This window comes from Rhynchophorus ferrugineus, unplaced genomic scaffold (assembly GCF_030347505.1).
Source record: "Rhynchophorus ferrugineus isolate W39M unplaced genomic scaffold, kcgeb_rfMv2 rfM9, whole genome shotgun sequence".
NCBI classification, from domain to species: Eukaryota; Metazoa; Arthropoda; class Insecta; order Coleoptera; family Curculionidae; genus Rhynchophorus; species Rhynchophorus ferrugineus.
This window is the reverse complement of record NW_027472588.1, coordinates 10034001-10048499: the sequence shown is the minus strand read 5'-3', so window position 1 is coordinate 10048499 and position 14499 is coordinate 10034001. Positions and strand designations below refer to the sequence as shown.

The following is a 14499-nucleotide window of genomic DNA, read 5'->3' as shown; positions in this document are numbered from 1 at the left end:
TTCTTTAAGTTTTAATTTAGCATCTCTTAATTTAGAAAAGACAGTTTTCAAATACTAAAATCTTTTACCGTTTTTATCCATGAACTTGGCAACATTTTTCATTAATCCAAGTTTTATATATAAGAATAGAAGAATCATATTTTCTTCTGAAATAAGAGGTTCATATTTAATGTTTAACTTAGCACAAGCAAATTAAGCTCTTTTTGGCCAACTTCATAATAGTTCTTTGTGTCTCTACTGTCTCACAAACCGAGAAAACAACAATATTGCATGAAACCTCTCTATAGTTCAAGAAATATATCAACAACTTCTAAATCAACCAGTTGTATTCTTTCCATTTGATTAACCCTAAAATTAGTTTCATGTTTTCATACGTTTCTTTTAAAATCACTTTAAAATAAAAGTAACTTTCAATGGAATAAGGAATTCACTATACGTAATCAAATTTGTTTTAGTCATCTTAATTTAAAATAATTTTTGTTTTATTATTACGATACAGGTATTTTTGAATTACAGATAAAACCTGTCCTTGGAGGGACAGTCTTACCCGACATATCCGAAATAATACCAACCGGAGACGATACCGTAATCCCATCGAACGACTGGAGCGCCCTCTACGTCATGATGATCCACGTGCTAGGATCGTATTTCGCCTACATTTTCGGAAAATTCGCCTGCAAAATCATGATCCAAGGCTTCTCTTACGCGTTCCCAGTCAACCTCACCATCCCCATATGCGTATCACTGCTCATCGCCGCCTGCGGCCTGCGAAACGGAGACCCCTGCTTCTTCCACGAAACCATCCCCGACTACCTCTTCTACGAGATACCTCCCAGCTCGTTCCTCAACGACTTTATATCCCACCAGTACGCTTGGATCTGGCTGGTATGGCTCCTGTCGCAAACCTGGGTCACCATCCATATCTGGACGCCGAAATGCGAACGTCTGGCCAGGACCGAGAAGTTGTACGTCATTCCGATGTACGAGGGGTTGCTGATCGATCAGAGCATGGGCATGAACAGGCGTAGGGACGACGAGGCGGACGTGAAAACCGAGGACCTCGACGAGATCCAGAAAGAGAAGGCGGACGAGTATTACGAGACCATCTCGAACCACACCGACGGTTCCAGTCCGAAAACGATCAAGAGTTCGGATAACATTACGAGAATATACGGATGCGCCACTATGTGGCACGAAAACAAGGAGGAGATGATGGAGTTCTTGAAATCTATCCTGAGGTTGGACGAAGATCAGTCGGCCAGGAGGGTAGCTCAAAAATATCTCAGGGTTGTGGATCCGGATTATTACGAATTCGAAAGTAAGTATATTCAAATAATTTTAAATAATATTCGATAATTCGAACTTTTCCGATTCCTTCGGATTCCATCTCGAAAAAAACGATGTATCTTTTGAGGCTATACACGAATCGACCCCTTTTTGGTATCTTATCTTCATAAGAAGTGGAGCTCTGCTCAGACGGTTTACGATTCATATGTCGGAACAAGTGGTAATCAGAAGGAACAAGTTCTGGGGAATACAGCGTAGCGGTGGTATAGCACTGTAATGTTTCCAAGTATGTTTTCATTGGTTTTGCAACATGCAGTCAAGCGTTATCATGCTGAAGAATAACATTGTTTTGTATTTGCTTATATTCCGGTAGTAAAACTTCCCGCAAATCTGATTTACACGTTACAAATTCAGACATTTTCAACGCACTGAAAAAATGTTTTGTTCACCCTTCGACGAAATGACACATACTGGAAACTTCAGCGTGAAGTTGAACCAATGAACCAATGAATTTGTACGCTTGATAATACAATATTTGCCTTATTTTTAACTAGAATATTAGACTGGTATTTGTAAATATCGAAGATGAAACAGAACCGAAATTATTTTCTTGCCAAACTGACTCGACGAAACGATTTTTTAATAAACCGATTTCCATTGTCGTTTTTAATTAATTTCCACTATCTCGTCTCACAATCGACGCGGTCCAACGACCAATTTTTTAATAACAATCAATTTCCCCCTCGTGCAGTTTGTTTGGTACCGTTCTATATTCTCCGATACGATGACTAAACAGAATACCTAACGCGCTATCATCATCACTTGCAGCTCACATATTCTTCGACGACGCCTTCGAAATTGCGGATCACAACGATGACGACACCCAAGTCAACAGGTTCGTTAAACTCCTGGTGGCGACTATCGACGAGGCCGCTTCCGAGATTCACCAGACCCATATCAGAGTCAGGCCCCCGAAGAAGATCCCCACGCCTTACGGAGGTGCGTTGAAGCTTTGTTTGTCGTTTATCCTTTTCGTTCGATTATTCATCGTCCGACTGGGATTTGTCAAGGCCGACTTGATCAAATTTAATCGCTTTCAGGTCGTCTGATTTGGCAGCTACCGGGAAAAACCAAGATGATTGCACATCTGAAGGACAAGATGAAGATCAGGCACAGAAAACGTTGGTCCCAGGTCATGTACATGTACTACCTGTTGGGTCATAGGCTGATGGAATTACCGATCTCGGTGGACCGGAAGGAAGCCATTGCCGAGAATACCTACCTGCTGACTTTGGACGGCGACATTGACTTCCAACCGTCTGCGGTGTTATTGCTTATCGATTTGATGAAAAAGAACAAGAATTTAGGTAAACCATTGCATAATAACAAAAACTAAAATATTCCGTGAACACCATAATATGAAAGCAGAAACAATAATTCAAAACAACAAGAATTTTTATCACAAAAGTAACATTTATTCCATTCAATAAAACAGCCAATGCAGGAACGGATTTTGCCTTCCCATTTTTCTAGTTAAAGTCCCCTAGATATACATTGGATGTTTTCTTGAACAGACTATATATATTTTTCAACTATATGAACTAAATAACTTAAAAATGTATATATACAGTATATATGCCATCAATACTTCTCGAAAAATCCACTTTACAGCCAATTTTAAGAATTATTAAACTATTTATTTATTTTTTTCGTATATCTAACCAAACCAAACCAATGTCTATTTTGGTAGTCTGATAATGCTCTGTGCTTTCAGATCACTCAAGAACGTGAATTACTTATACATAGGTTCCGCATAAAAACGTGGCAAAACTATAGCACAGTCAGGTGGCATACAAAATAATCCATCCTCCTCTATTTTTCACAACTTCAATCAATCTCTTCAGCAACATTTCACAGTGAGGCTCTTACCATTATCTTAATCTAACGTTTTCCACTTATCTTAAATGACATTTTTAGTTGTTCAACATTGTTAGATTGTTTATTATTTGAGTACACAGCACGTACTAGCTTAAGACAACAATTTTCGATAAAATTTACGATGTAAGTTAATGCAATTAACACTTTAAAATGCTAAAACTTTTGTTAAATGCGTTTTATGCGCAATATGAACAGCAGCATGACCATGATGAAAAATATAGTATTGCCCAGGAATTTGTTTTATATTTGGCCAATTGTTCGTCGATTAATTTAATATAACTTAGTCTTTCCTTCAAAACCTATATCAGCCCAACACATAACATTTCCTCCACCCAACTGTCTGTGATATCTTTGGATATCACATTGGATTCGTTAGAACATCGAAATATTTTAAACTTACTGATATTATATTTTAGGAAATATTGAAGAATTTACAATAAAATCCTTTGAAACATGTTATTTTCTTCCACACGAATCATCTTAAGTGAAAGGACGCTACTACCACTTACCACCACATGAATTCTAAAATTCAAAAAACTTCTTTCAAAAAATAGTTTAATGAAGAGCCATACTGTTTAAAATAAAGTATAAATGGCAATTCTGTGAAATGAGCTGAAACCCTTAAGTCACCAGTTCTATTAAAATAAATGAGATGATTAATTGCTATTAAAGAAATACTGCACAATATTAGATTAAAAACTAAACATCTTGTCAATATTGTTCATACATATAAAATAATGTTAACGTTAATCCAAGTATTTCCAAAGTATTGTCGATCAATAACAACCAATTTGGTTTGTTTTCGAGAAAAAAAATTAATTTCCACGATAAGAAAGCAAGAGTAATCTTATCAAAAATGGCTTCGAAATCATAGAAAATGATTTGGTGTTATATTAGACCAAAGTCTAGAGTTCGATGTCCAACGGTATACTGCTATATTGGTTGAGAACTGAACACTATTATCCAGTGATGATGATTTTGGTAAAAATTTTCTTTAAGCTCCAAGCTTTCTAATTTTATCAATAAAATAACAATATACATATAATAATGACAAAATATCAACAGAAATAAAATTCAACTTGCCAAAAAATTAATACGTACCACAGAACCACAACAACGCAAAACATATAAAATAAACAAGAATAAAATATCCAAAAGACATTGTTGTGATCGCAGATACTTAAATTGCCTAATTCCCCCATAAATTCAGCACCTTAAAAGCGACAAAACCTGACACAAAATATGCAAACTATATCGAAATCCAATAAAGCCACTTTAACAGCTTTAGCATAAGTCACGAGCCCCATAAAAGATAAAACGAGCACACTCGTTATTTCAGGTGCTGCTTGCGGTCGTATCCATCCCGTCGGATCAGGCCCCATGGTCTGGTATCAACTCTTCGAATACGCTATTGGTCATTGGCTTCAAAAGGCCACCGAACACGTCATCGGTTGTGTACTTTGTAGTCCCGGTTGTTTCTCGCTGTTCAGAGGAAAGGCTCTTATGGACGATAACGTCATGAAGAAATATACTACCCAGTAATGATGATTTGATGCGGGTTCGACACAAAACGGGTACTAATTATTGTGATTTCAGCTCCGCCGAGGCCAGACATTACGTACAGTACGATCAGGGAGAAGATCGTTGGTTATGTACCCTATTGCTACAAAGAGGATATCGTGTAGAATACTCGGCTGCTTCCGATGCCTATACCCACGCCCCAGAAGGTTTCAACGAGTTTTACAATCAACGTCGACGATGGGTACCATCCACCATCGCCAACATTATGGACTTACTCATGGACTCAAAGAGAACGATTGAAGTTAACGACAACATCTCCATGCCATACATCGGTTACCAGATCTTATTGATGGGCGGTACCATTCTTGGACCCGGCACTATATTCCTTATGTTGGTGGGTGCCTTCGTGGCTGCTTTCCAGATTGACAATTGGACCAGTTTCTACTACAACCTGTACCCAATCATGTTCTTCATGTTGGTCTGTTTCACATGTAAATCGAATATACAGGTAAGGAATTTTTTTTGAATTCAACTAAAATGAACATTTCCTTTTAATAGAAAGAAACTACTTTTCCATTAAAAAATAAATCCCAATATTAGATTTATATGTACCCAATCATGTTCTTCATGTTGGTTTGTTTCACATGTAAATCGAATATACAGGTAAGGAATTTTTTTTGAATTCAACTAAAATGAACATTTCCTTTTAATAGAAAGAAACTACTTTTCCACTAAAAAAGTATATCCCAATATTAGCTTTACATGTACCCAATCATGTTCTTTATGTTGGTTTGTTTCACATGTAAATCCAATATATAAGTAAGGAATTTTTTTTAAATCAAAGTAGTATGAACACTTTCTTTTAATAGAAAGAAACTACTTTTCCATTAAAAAATAAATCTCAATATTAGCTTTATATGTACCTAATCATGTTCTTTATGTTGGTTTGTTTCACATGTAAATCGAACATACAGGTAAGGTTTTTTTTTGAATCCAAGTAGAATGAACACTTTCTTTTAATAGAAAGAAACTACTTTTCCACTAAATAATAAATCCTAATATTAGCTTTACGTGTCATCAATGACAGAACATTGATGATATCAATGTTATTTCATTCACACAAATATAAATGATTCAGTACTTCCTTTTGATTAATATAAGTTGAATTCAGCCTTCCCACAAATGATGTATATTTCCTAATATTGCGTAGCGTAATCGGAACGCACCTGCGATTTCAACATCTAACAAAAAGAAAATTAAAACATAATTTTTATGGAAAATTCATTCAGAAACTATTAATCTATTAGGTGGTCATTTGATTCTGATAATGTTTCACTTTAAAAAGGTTTTTAGTGAGAAAAATTAATACAATGTAATTTAATTAAAATAGTTTCCATCATTCTCATCTATATTATAGAAATATCGCGTTATCATGTCGAAAAAACTATGACGTTTTGGTTTTGGTTTGGTTGAATCGTAGAATAATAGAGAGAAAACTCAATAGGTGTCTCTAAAGAAAAGTTTTACCACGGCCAATATCCAGGTGGTATTGGTATTGACATTCTAGTAATTTAATTGGTTGGTTTAAATATGCATTTTTGACACCTGTAAAGGGTACTAAAGTAAAAAATTGTTGTGAAGACACTTGATTGGTTCTTAAACAGATTTTACCATGCAGATATCAAATTTTATTGATAAATAAAATTAAGAAATTTCTTTAGTACCCTTAATTTAATAGCATATGCTAGAGTTATGTCTATTTGTTTTATTATATTTAAAATTCCCTGTTATCATACTAATAAGTTCTTTAATCCAAAAATATATCATACACTTATCATTCATATTCGTAACATAATAATTATTACATTTTATCCTGAAAACTGTTACGTATTATACAACAAAAAGTCTAAAATTTGTATTTTGAATAAATAGGTGTAAAATTACTGTGACATTTCAGAAACTAGAAAGAGAGATACCACAATATGCATAGCAAAATTGTATGGGCGTGAATATTACACTTCGCTGTTGATGGGGATGATTCTCCTGGACTAGCTCATGAAATTTTTCATCACCAGTCACAATATTCCATAAAAAAAACTCTTTGATTGCCTGACCAGCAATAAAATTATAATGGTGAAATAGTTCGACATAGTGTTTTCTTTCCCATAGCATATTCTAGTAACTCCTAAAAATAGTTGATTCTTCACATGCTAATCTTTCTGAAAGTTCTTTGAGAGTTTCAACTGGGTTTTCGCCCATCTGGTCTAGCAATTCATCAGTATCTTCGATCTTTTTTGATCCTCCAGACTTTCTTTGCAGAGTTTTTTTTTTCATTGGTATTAAAATCGTCACTTTTAAATCGCCGAAAGCAAAACCGACATTGGAGATGTGACAGAGCAGAATCACTATAATTTTTTATGGATTTTTGCATAAGTTTTCTTGAAAACATTGCTTTTTGTTTTCAAGATTCATTATTCATTTTCATGTCATTAACCTCGAAATACGATTTTGAGGGGTACCATGATTAGTATCTCTTTACATTGAATACTCAACAGCATTAAATGGAAAACAGTTATTTTATATAGAGAAATAACAGTTGCTTACACTGATACTTTTTGACCAACAAAAATATCCAGAACTCTTGCCTATATTAAAGACTTACACTTGTTCCTTTTCAGCTTATTGTTGCTCAAATCCTCTCGACCTGTTACGCTCTGATCATGATGGCTGTAATCGTTGGTACTGCCCTCCAATTGAGAGAGGACGGCATCGGTTCGCCGTCGGCCATTTTCTTGATAGCTATGACGGGGTCGTTCTTCATAGCTGCCTGCATACATCCGCAAGAATTTTGGTGCATCGTTCCTGGACTGATATACCTGTTATCTATACCTTCTATGTACTTGCTCTTGATCCTTTACTCTATTATCAATCTGAACAACGTATCATGGGGAACTCGTGAAGTAGCAGTGAAGAAAACCAAGAAGGTAACTAAACTAACTCTAATTTAATACCCCTCTCACGAATAATTTAACTTTAGGAACTGGAGGAGGAGAAGAAACAAGCTGAAGAGGCTAAGAAGAAAGCTAAACAAAAGTCCTTGCTCGGTTTTCTGCAAAGCGGTGGCACCAGCGATGACGACGAGGGCAGCATCGAGATATCTTTAGCGGGTCTCTTCAAATGTATGCTTTGTACACACCAAAAGGCCGGAGATGAAAAGGCACAGCTCATCCATATTGGAGAATCACTCGACTTACTGGCAAAACGCTTGGATTCTATCGAAAAGTATTCACTGAACTTATTACAACATATCAGACACTAACCAAGCTTGTTTCTCAGGATTGTGGACCCATCCGGTCACGCATCAAGAAAACGCAGCATGTCCGCTTCTTCAAGACACGGAGACCATCACCACCTGAGCGCCGTCAACGAAGAACCGGCAGAGGACGCCTCGTCCGAATCGGACTCCGAAAGCACATCAACCGTACCACAGAATAAACGAGACGATTTGGTGAATCCCTACTGGATTGAAGATCCCGACGTCGGTAAGGGAGAGGTGGAGTTCTTGAGCAGCAACGAACTACAGTTCTGGAAAGATTTACTTGACAAGTATTTGTTCCCACTGGACGAAAACAAGGAGGAGAAGGTAACACTGAAAATCTGTCATGATCATATTCAATCCCAACGAAAAGGGCTTTATTCTACACGTAATATTTAAAGTTTTCTTATCTAAAACAGTACAAGGTAATTCAAACAATAGAACTAACACTAATTAGAACGAGCAAAATTTATAATTTCTGATTTAACAAGTGATGTTTATTATTCCGTTTTATAAAATGATAAAATTTCTGATTATTTATCACAAACAATTACCAGTTTTATCAGTTACTGATGTTACTGATCTGCTTTCATTAAGTGTCCTTGTTACCAGAAAAATATTAAAGGAACTTCCAAGAAAAACACTAATTAAGATCATCAACCTAATAAAACTGTGAATGATGGCTGAAATAATTATGATTCCTAAACCAAGAAAGCCATCTCGTGGGCCATTCAACTTTTATTGAAAAGGATCCAACCAAACGTTGGTCAAAAACATCTTATTCCGGATCATCAACTTGGTCTCAAGAAACAACATTCCACGATCAGTTTCACAGAATCACCAATGCCATAGAACAATCACTAGAAGAAAAGAAAGTTTGTTCTGTAATATGTTTAGATGTTGGTCAAGCTCCGATAAATTTTGGCATGAGGGTGTAAAACGTAAGATTAAAATGCTTTTCCATGACCAATATTCAAAAATTTTAGTGTCAAATATAACTGAAAGATACTTTAGTGTTAAACAAGAAGATGCCTATTCTGACTTGAGGAAAATACAAGCAGGTGTGCCACTATTGTCAAAATATAATTCTGGACAAAAAACTGTGAATCAAAATAAATCAGTGCAATTGGTTGCAGAAACAAAAGAAGCAACCACAAACTGGAAGAATCTTGTAAACATGTTAAAAAACCTCGGATATGTTTTAATAATAGAAAAACAAATTACAACAAATAGTAACTTCTTAATATTTAATTAAAAATGATTTCATTATAATGAAGCTCAAACAAGCTCGATCAATATCATAGTTAATAAGGTTCGTTTACTGAGCGATTCCCCAATCTGAAGCACATGCCCCATTTTTGCATCAAACGGTACAACAGCAGACAGGCCTCATCTTAAAAGCAATATTCGTCACGAAATTGAAGAAATTCAGCCTCAGATGTTGCAAGATATCAGGAAAATGCCTTAAAAACAGCCTAAAGTTGCATACCAAGTCGCGGTCACCATTTAGCCGATATAATTTTTCAATCATAATGAAAAAAAATGTAAAGACGAAATAAAGTTTTTGTGAAAACCAAACTAACTTATTTTTTCTTTGAGAAAAATTATAAGCAATCAAAATGGTAACGGTACTTTTGCCCCATGTTGTACAATTTGAGTGTTAAGTTCTTTGTTGACAATTACGCTTGAAACCACTCGTAGTTAATGATCAAAATTCTAACCCAACTTTGCCAAATTATAGGCCCGTATAGCAGCAGATCTAAAAGAGCTTAGAGACCAATCAGTATTCGCTTTCTTTATGATGAACGCCCTTTTCGTTCTTATCGTGTTCTTACTGACCCTGAAAAAGGACCACCTCCATATAAAATGGCCGTTCGGCGTGAGGACCAACATAACGTACGACGAAAGCTCCCAAGAGGTAACTAGTAGGGGTTTACTTGGTAACTTTGGCGCTTAGTAAGAACAGTAGCGTAGCAGCACCGCTTATACCGGTAGGAAAGTGTAAATACGGACCACGAAAGCTTTTCAGAAACCGCCAACGTACCAAGTGACCCTACCACGACACGAAACTAATCCGATTTTTAACTTTTTCCAGGACCGTATAGCGAAGGATCTTATTGAGCTTCGCAATAAGTCGGTATTTGCTTTCTTCATGTTCAATGCTCTGTTTGTATTAGTCGTGTTCTTGTTACAACTTAACAAGGATCAGATCCACGTTAAGTGGCCCCTCGGAGTACGAACTAATATTACGTACATTGAGGAGACCTCTGAGGTATTTAAAGGTCTTTATGAATGTTGTCTTCTATTCTGGAACTTGGATACTAATAAGTCTCTCCGCCTGGGACTTAATTCTTCCCGTAATTTATCCTAGTACAGCGTGGTTTACTGTTATCTATTCGATGGTCAACACTTAAATGGTTAAAAGACAGACTGACTTCACTAAACCAACCTCACTTCTTCATTTACTAAGCATCGATGTATCAAGTTACGTCATACCTCATCGAAATGTCATTTAAAGGGTTATATTCTATGTTTGAATATAATATATACTAATTATAATGTGATTTTTACATCGGGATATCAAATATTGTATGTAAGTAAAATAACTAAAACAAATGTTTTTATAAAGGTTTGTCATAAACTGATTCAATATTTAAAAAACCAGCATAGGCAACTATTCATACAACAAGCCCTGCTGGTCTTCAACGTAATTATTAATAATGACTACTTCATCTAAATGTCATTTAAACGGTTATATTTTATATTTCAAAAGCCTGTGTTTTAGAACTTTTTTGAAACAAATATACATTTTACATTTTCTACATAATAAAAATTTTACAATATCTTTTTATTGTCAGCAAATATTTTAATACTATCATTAACTGTCAGCATCTGTATAATGTGTAGACACTAATTTCATAAAAGCTTTAAAATAGCCCAAATAAATACTTTTAAAGACTTATAATACACCATTTAAACTTCCTTTAATTGTCTTAAAAGCAAGCTTAGGCAACTATTCATACAGCAGATCCTACCGCTTTACATTATTTACATAATATACATTTTAGAATAACTTCTTATTATTATAAAAAATTCAGTGTTATCATTAACTGTCAACGTCAGTATAATAGGTGTAGTAAATAATTCAAATAAAGGCATTCAAAGTGTTATGATAAACCCACAATTTAAACCAACAAATATTTAAAAAGCAAATATAGGCAACTAACCAAACAACAAAGCCTATGGTTTCTGGACGTCGCTAACGTCAATTATTTTATCTCATTTATAGCTTATCTATTAATATTATCCCTTTAAATCTAAGTTAAGGAGTTATCTAAGTAAAGTTATGGAGAATCACCAACTGTCTGTAATTATTTATCATTATCATAATATACATTTTACATTATTTAATAATATATTCTAATTATACATCCACATATTAAATAATTAAGTTCTTTTTAAATTCCATTAAATAACTCAAAGCCATGTAAAAATTTGTCAGATGTCATTTAAACTTACAATAATATTTGAAAAGGAAACATAGGAAACTAGGCATACATAAACCCTACCGCTCGTTAACATCATTAAGCGTCAATTAGTTTTATCTCATTTAAAACATAACTGCTAATATTTACCCTTTAAATGTAACATGCCCAGAAAATTATGCAAAATCAACGACTGTGCATGTAATTATTAATCATTATCATAACTAATATCATTTAAATACCATAAATAGATAAATATGTTTTGTCATAAATTTGTTTTAAACATTCATTTACGACTTACAGAAGACTTGAGACTTGATACAATTGACCAGGACCTTAGACAATGTGCATGCTGTCATTCTTAATAATGTATGACTCACTAAAAACCAAACATACGCTTCTACACTATATTTTCTTCCGAATCATTATTAGAAACAGTAAACTCGAAACTGTATTTGTATAAATTACAAATCACATTGACATCCTATGTGATTAATCACCTCCAATGCATACCTTTCCGCCAGTTTGACTATATTTGCATCCAGTGATGGTTAATGGTAAAATTAACATGGAAAGTGTTAATATCAGCACTATATATATGTCTCACACCTTGTTTGTTATTCTAACACGAATGATAATCATTCTGAAACATATTACTCCCAACTAAAATGTTGTAATTTATGTAATCCGCTAGTAATTCACGAAAAAAAAAATACAACATTTTGGTGAAAATGATCATACACTATACTCACACCTGTTTCATTAGAGCAAATTGTTCGCCACAAGTAAATAATTAATAAAGACACATTTTCTTCTAAATTTTAACTATTCTACATATTTGGTCAAGTCCTCTTACTAAGCAAATTTTAGAACCATCAACGTCAATCATCCTAGTCTTCATTTATATGTCCTTTGATTTCCGGCATGAAAAATGCACCTTTCTGTCCTATTTCTCAACAATAATTCTCTATAATGTTGTGGTAACACACTAAATACCGTTTTTAATTTAGATCACTAGATTAAAATTATGTTTAAGTACCAAAAATTGTTTAATAAAAATATTTAATCAATATTCTTTTAAAAAATTATTAATATTAAATTATTTAACAAACCGTGGAATATTTATTACCATAATTTTACAATTAATTATAATTTTTAAACACTATAAACAACTACTTATACATCAAAATATATTTTATTAAAAGTATTTTTATTAAATAATTCTTATAACTTCAAAACACATAGACATCGATTTACAAAATAAATTATAAAAAAAGTGAATTAAACTACACAACAATACGTAAATTATAACATTTTAACATTTGGTTGTATGCTATTAATGCAATGTTATTTGCATGAATTTTTACTATAGCCTCATATACTTTAGCAGACGAATATTATGAATATATATTTGATATATTTTTTCAGTTAATATTAACTTATTTTATCTTGAATATAAAATATATTTTTAAGTTAACATAAAACTTTGACAGTTTTATTTTGACATTAATTTGACAACATGTTAAAGGTCAAATATATATGACAGAAAATAAATAATCTGCTAATTTACATGTATATCGTTATTTGATTAAACATAAGGGTTGTACATAAATGTAGATAGAAATATTTTAACTTATATTATACACTTGATGTTATGAATGTTATAAATTATTTCTCTTAAAACTTATGTAATTTTAAAATATGATTTAATATTTGTAACTTTTTGTAAACAAATATGGGTTAATTCCCCTTTTAATCTCTTTTTTCCTTGTTTAGGTACACATTACCAAAGAATACTTACAATTGGAACCCATCGGTCTTGTTTTTGTATTCTTCTTTGCCCTGATTTTGGTGATTCAGTTTGTGGCTATGTTATTCCATAGATTCGGTACAATCGCTCATATCTTAGCATCAACCGACTTAAACTTGTGTAGTAAGAAGGTAGAAAAAAAACATTTTATTATACTCTTTAAAAAAGCTAATTATTTCTGGTTCCCCAGAAAGAAGAAATGTCTCCTAACGCTCTACTTGACAAGCAAGCCGTGGAAATCGTGAAACAGCTACAGAAATTACAAGGAATTGATGACGGTGATTATGACGATTCCGGATCGGGACCTGATAGAATCGGACGCAGAAAAACCATCCACAATATCGAGCGGGCGGCTCAAAAGAAACGACAAATCGGAACTCTGGACGTGGCTTTCAAGAAACGATTCGCCAAACTGAATGCTAATCCCAACGGAGGTAAGTTGACCCTAAAATATCTCCTGAATGCGTTAACCCAATGCCGATTTTCGCGATATCATTTTAGGTACTCCAGTTCTAAGTCGAAGAATGACTATGCGTCGCGAAACCATGAAAGCTCTGGAGGTGCGTGTCAATTCCGTAATGGCTGAACGCAGGAAATCGCAAATGAAAACACTGGGAGCTAAAAGCGACTTTACCATGACGAACAACAATGTTAACAATTTGACGAGAAATCACAGGAGCAGCGTGGCCAGCAGCATACCCGCTAAAGAAATATTCGAGAACGGCCACACCAATAAAGCGTTCGAAGAGGAAAGCACGTACGGTAGCAGGAACTCATTGCAAATGCAACCGAGAAATAACATACAATGGAAAGGCACCAACAGCAGAATGTAAATATTAGAAAAACCATTGTAGAAAACACTGCCGAAAAGTACTCTCATAATACTCAATACTACTCCAATAACTTTTACCTATACCGTATTCTCAACATAAGATACTCCTTACTGCCATAGACATAAGTGGTTTTTATCTTTTGTAATTTTTTTTTATATTCTTACCTCTTCGTTTTTATAAGACTATACGTAAGCGCTTTATAAAGCTCAATTTTTTATAAAAATGTATATTTTGTCTAGTTCAATGATATTTATAATTATATTAAGGCTTCATTATGTGATAAAATTGAATAAAAAACTAGTATACGTT

The 14499-nt window shown here is 34.0% G+C and overlaps 1 protein-coding gene across 2 annotated transcripts in view; it reads left to right on the top strand.

Annotated features, from left to right (window-relative positions):
* Positions 1 to 14499, top strand: part of kkv (hyaluronan synthase-like protein kkv) — a 64323-nt gene extending 49824 nt beyond the window's left edge. Inside the window, exons 6-17 of one of the 2 annotated variants that reach the window (XM_076413062.1) lie at positions 517 to 1318; positions 2116 to 2286; positions 2388 to 2654; positions 4565 to 4763; positions 4822 to 5254; positions 7425 to 7730; positions 7784 to 8028; positions 8083 to 8389; positions 10158 to 10334; positions 13324 to 13488; positions 13548 to 13791; positions 13859 to 14499. In XM_076413062.1, the coding sequence (XP_076269177.1) occupies positions 517 to 1318; positions 2116 to 2286; positions 2388 to 2654; positions 4565 to 4763; positions 4822 to 5254; positions 7425 to 7730; positions 7784 to 8028; positions 8083 to 8389; positions 10158 to 10334; positions 13324 to 13488; positions 13548 to 13791; positions 13859 to 14190 (3648 nt within the window). In that variant the 3' untranslated portion in view covers positions 14191 to 14499. Of the gene's footprint in view, positions 1 to 516; positions 1319 to 2115; positions 2287 to 2387; positions 2655 to 4564; positions 4764 to 4821; positions 5255 to 7424; positions 7731 to 7783; positions 8029 to 8082; positions 8390 to 9803; positions 9981 to 10157; positions 10335 to 13323; positions 13489 to 13547; positions 13792 to 13858 lie in introns of both variants that reach the window. The other variant, XM_076413061.1, reaches the window with a different exon arrangement.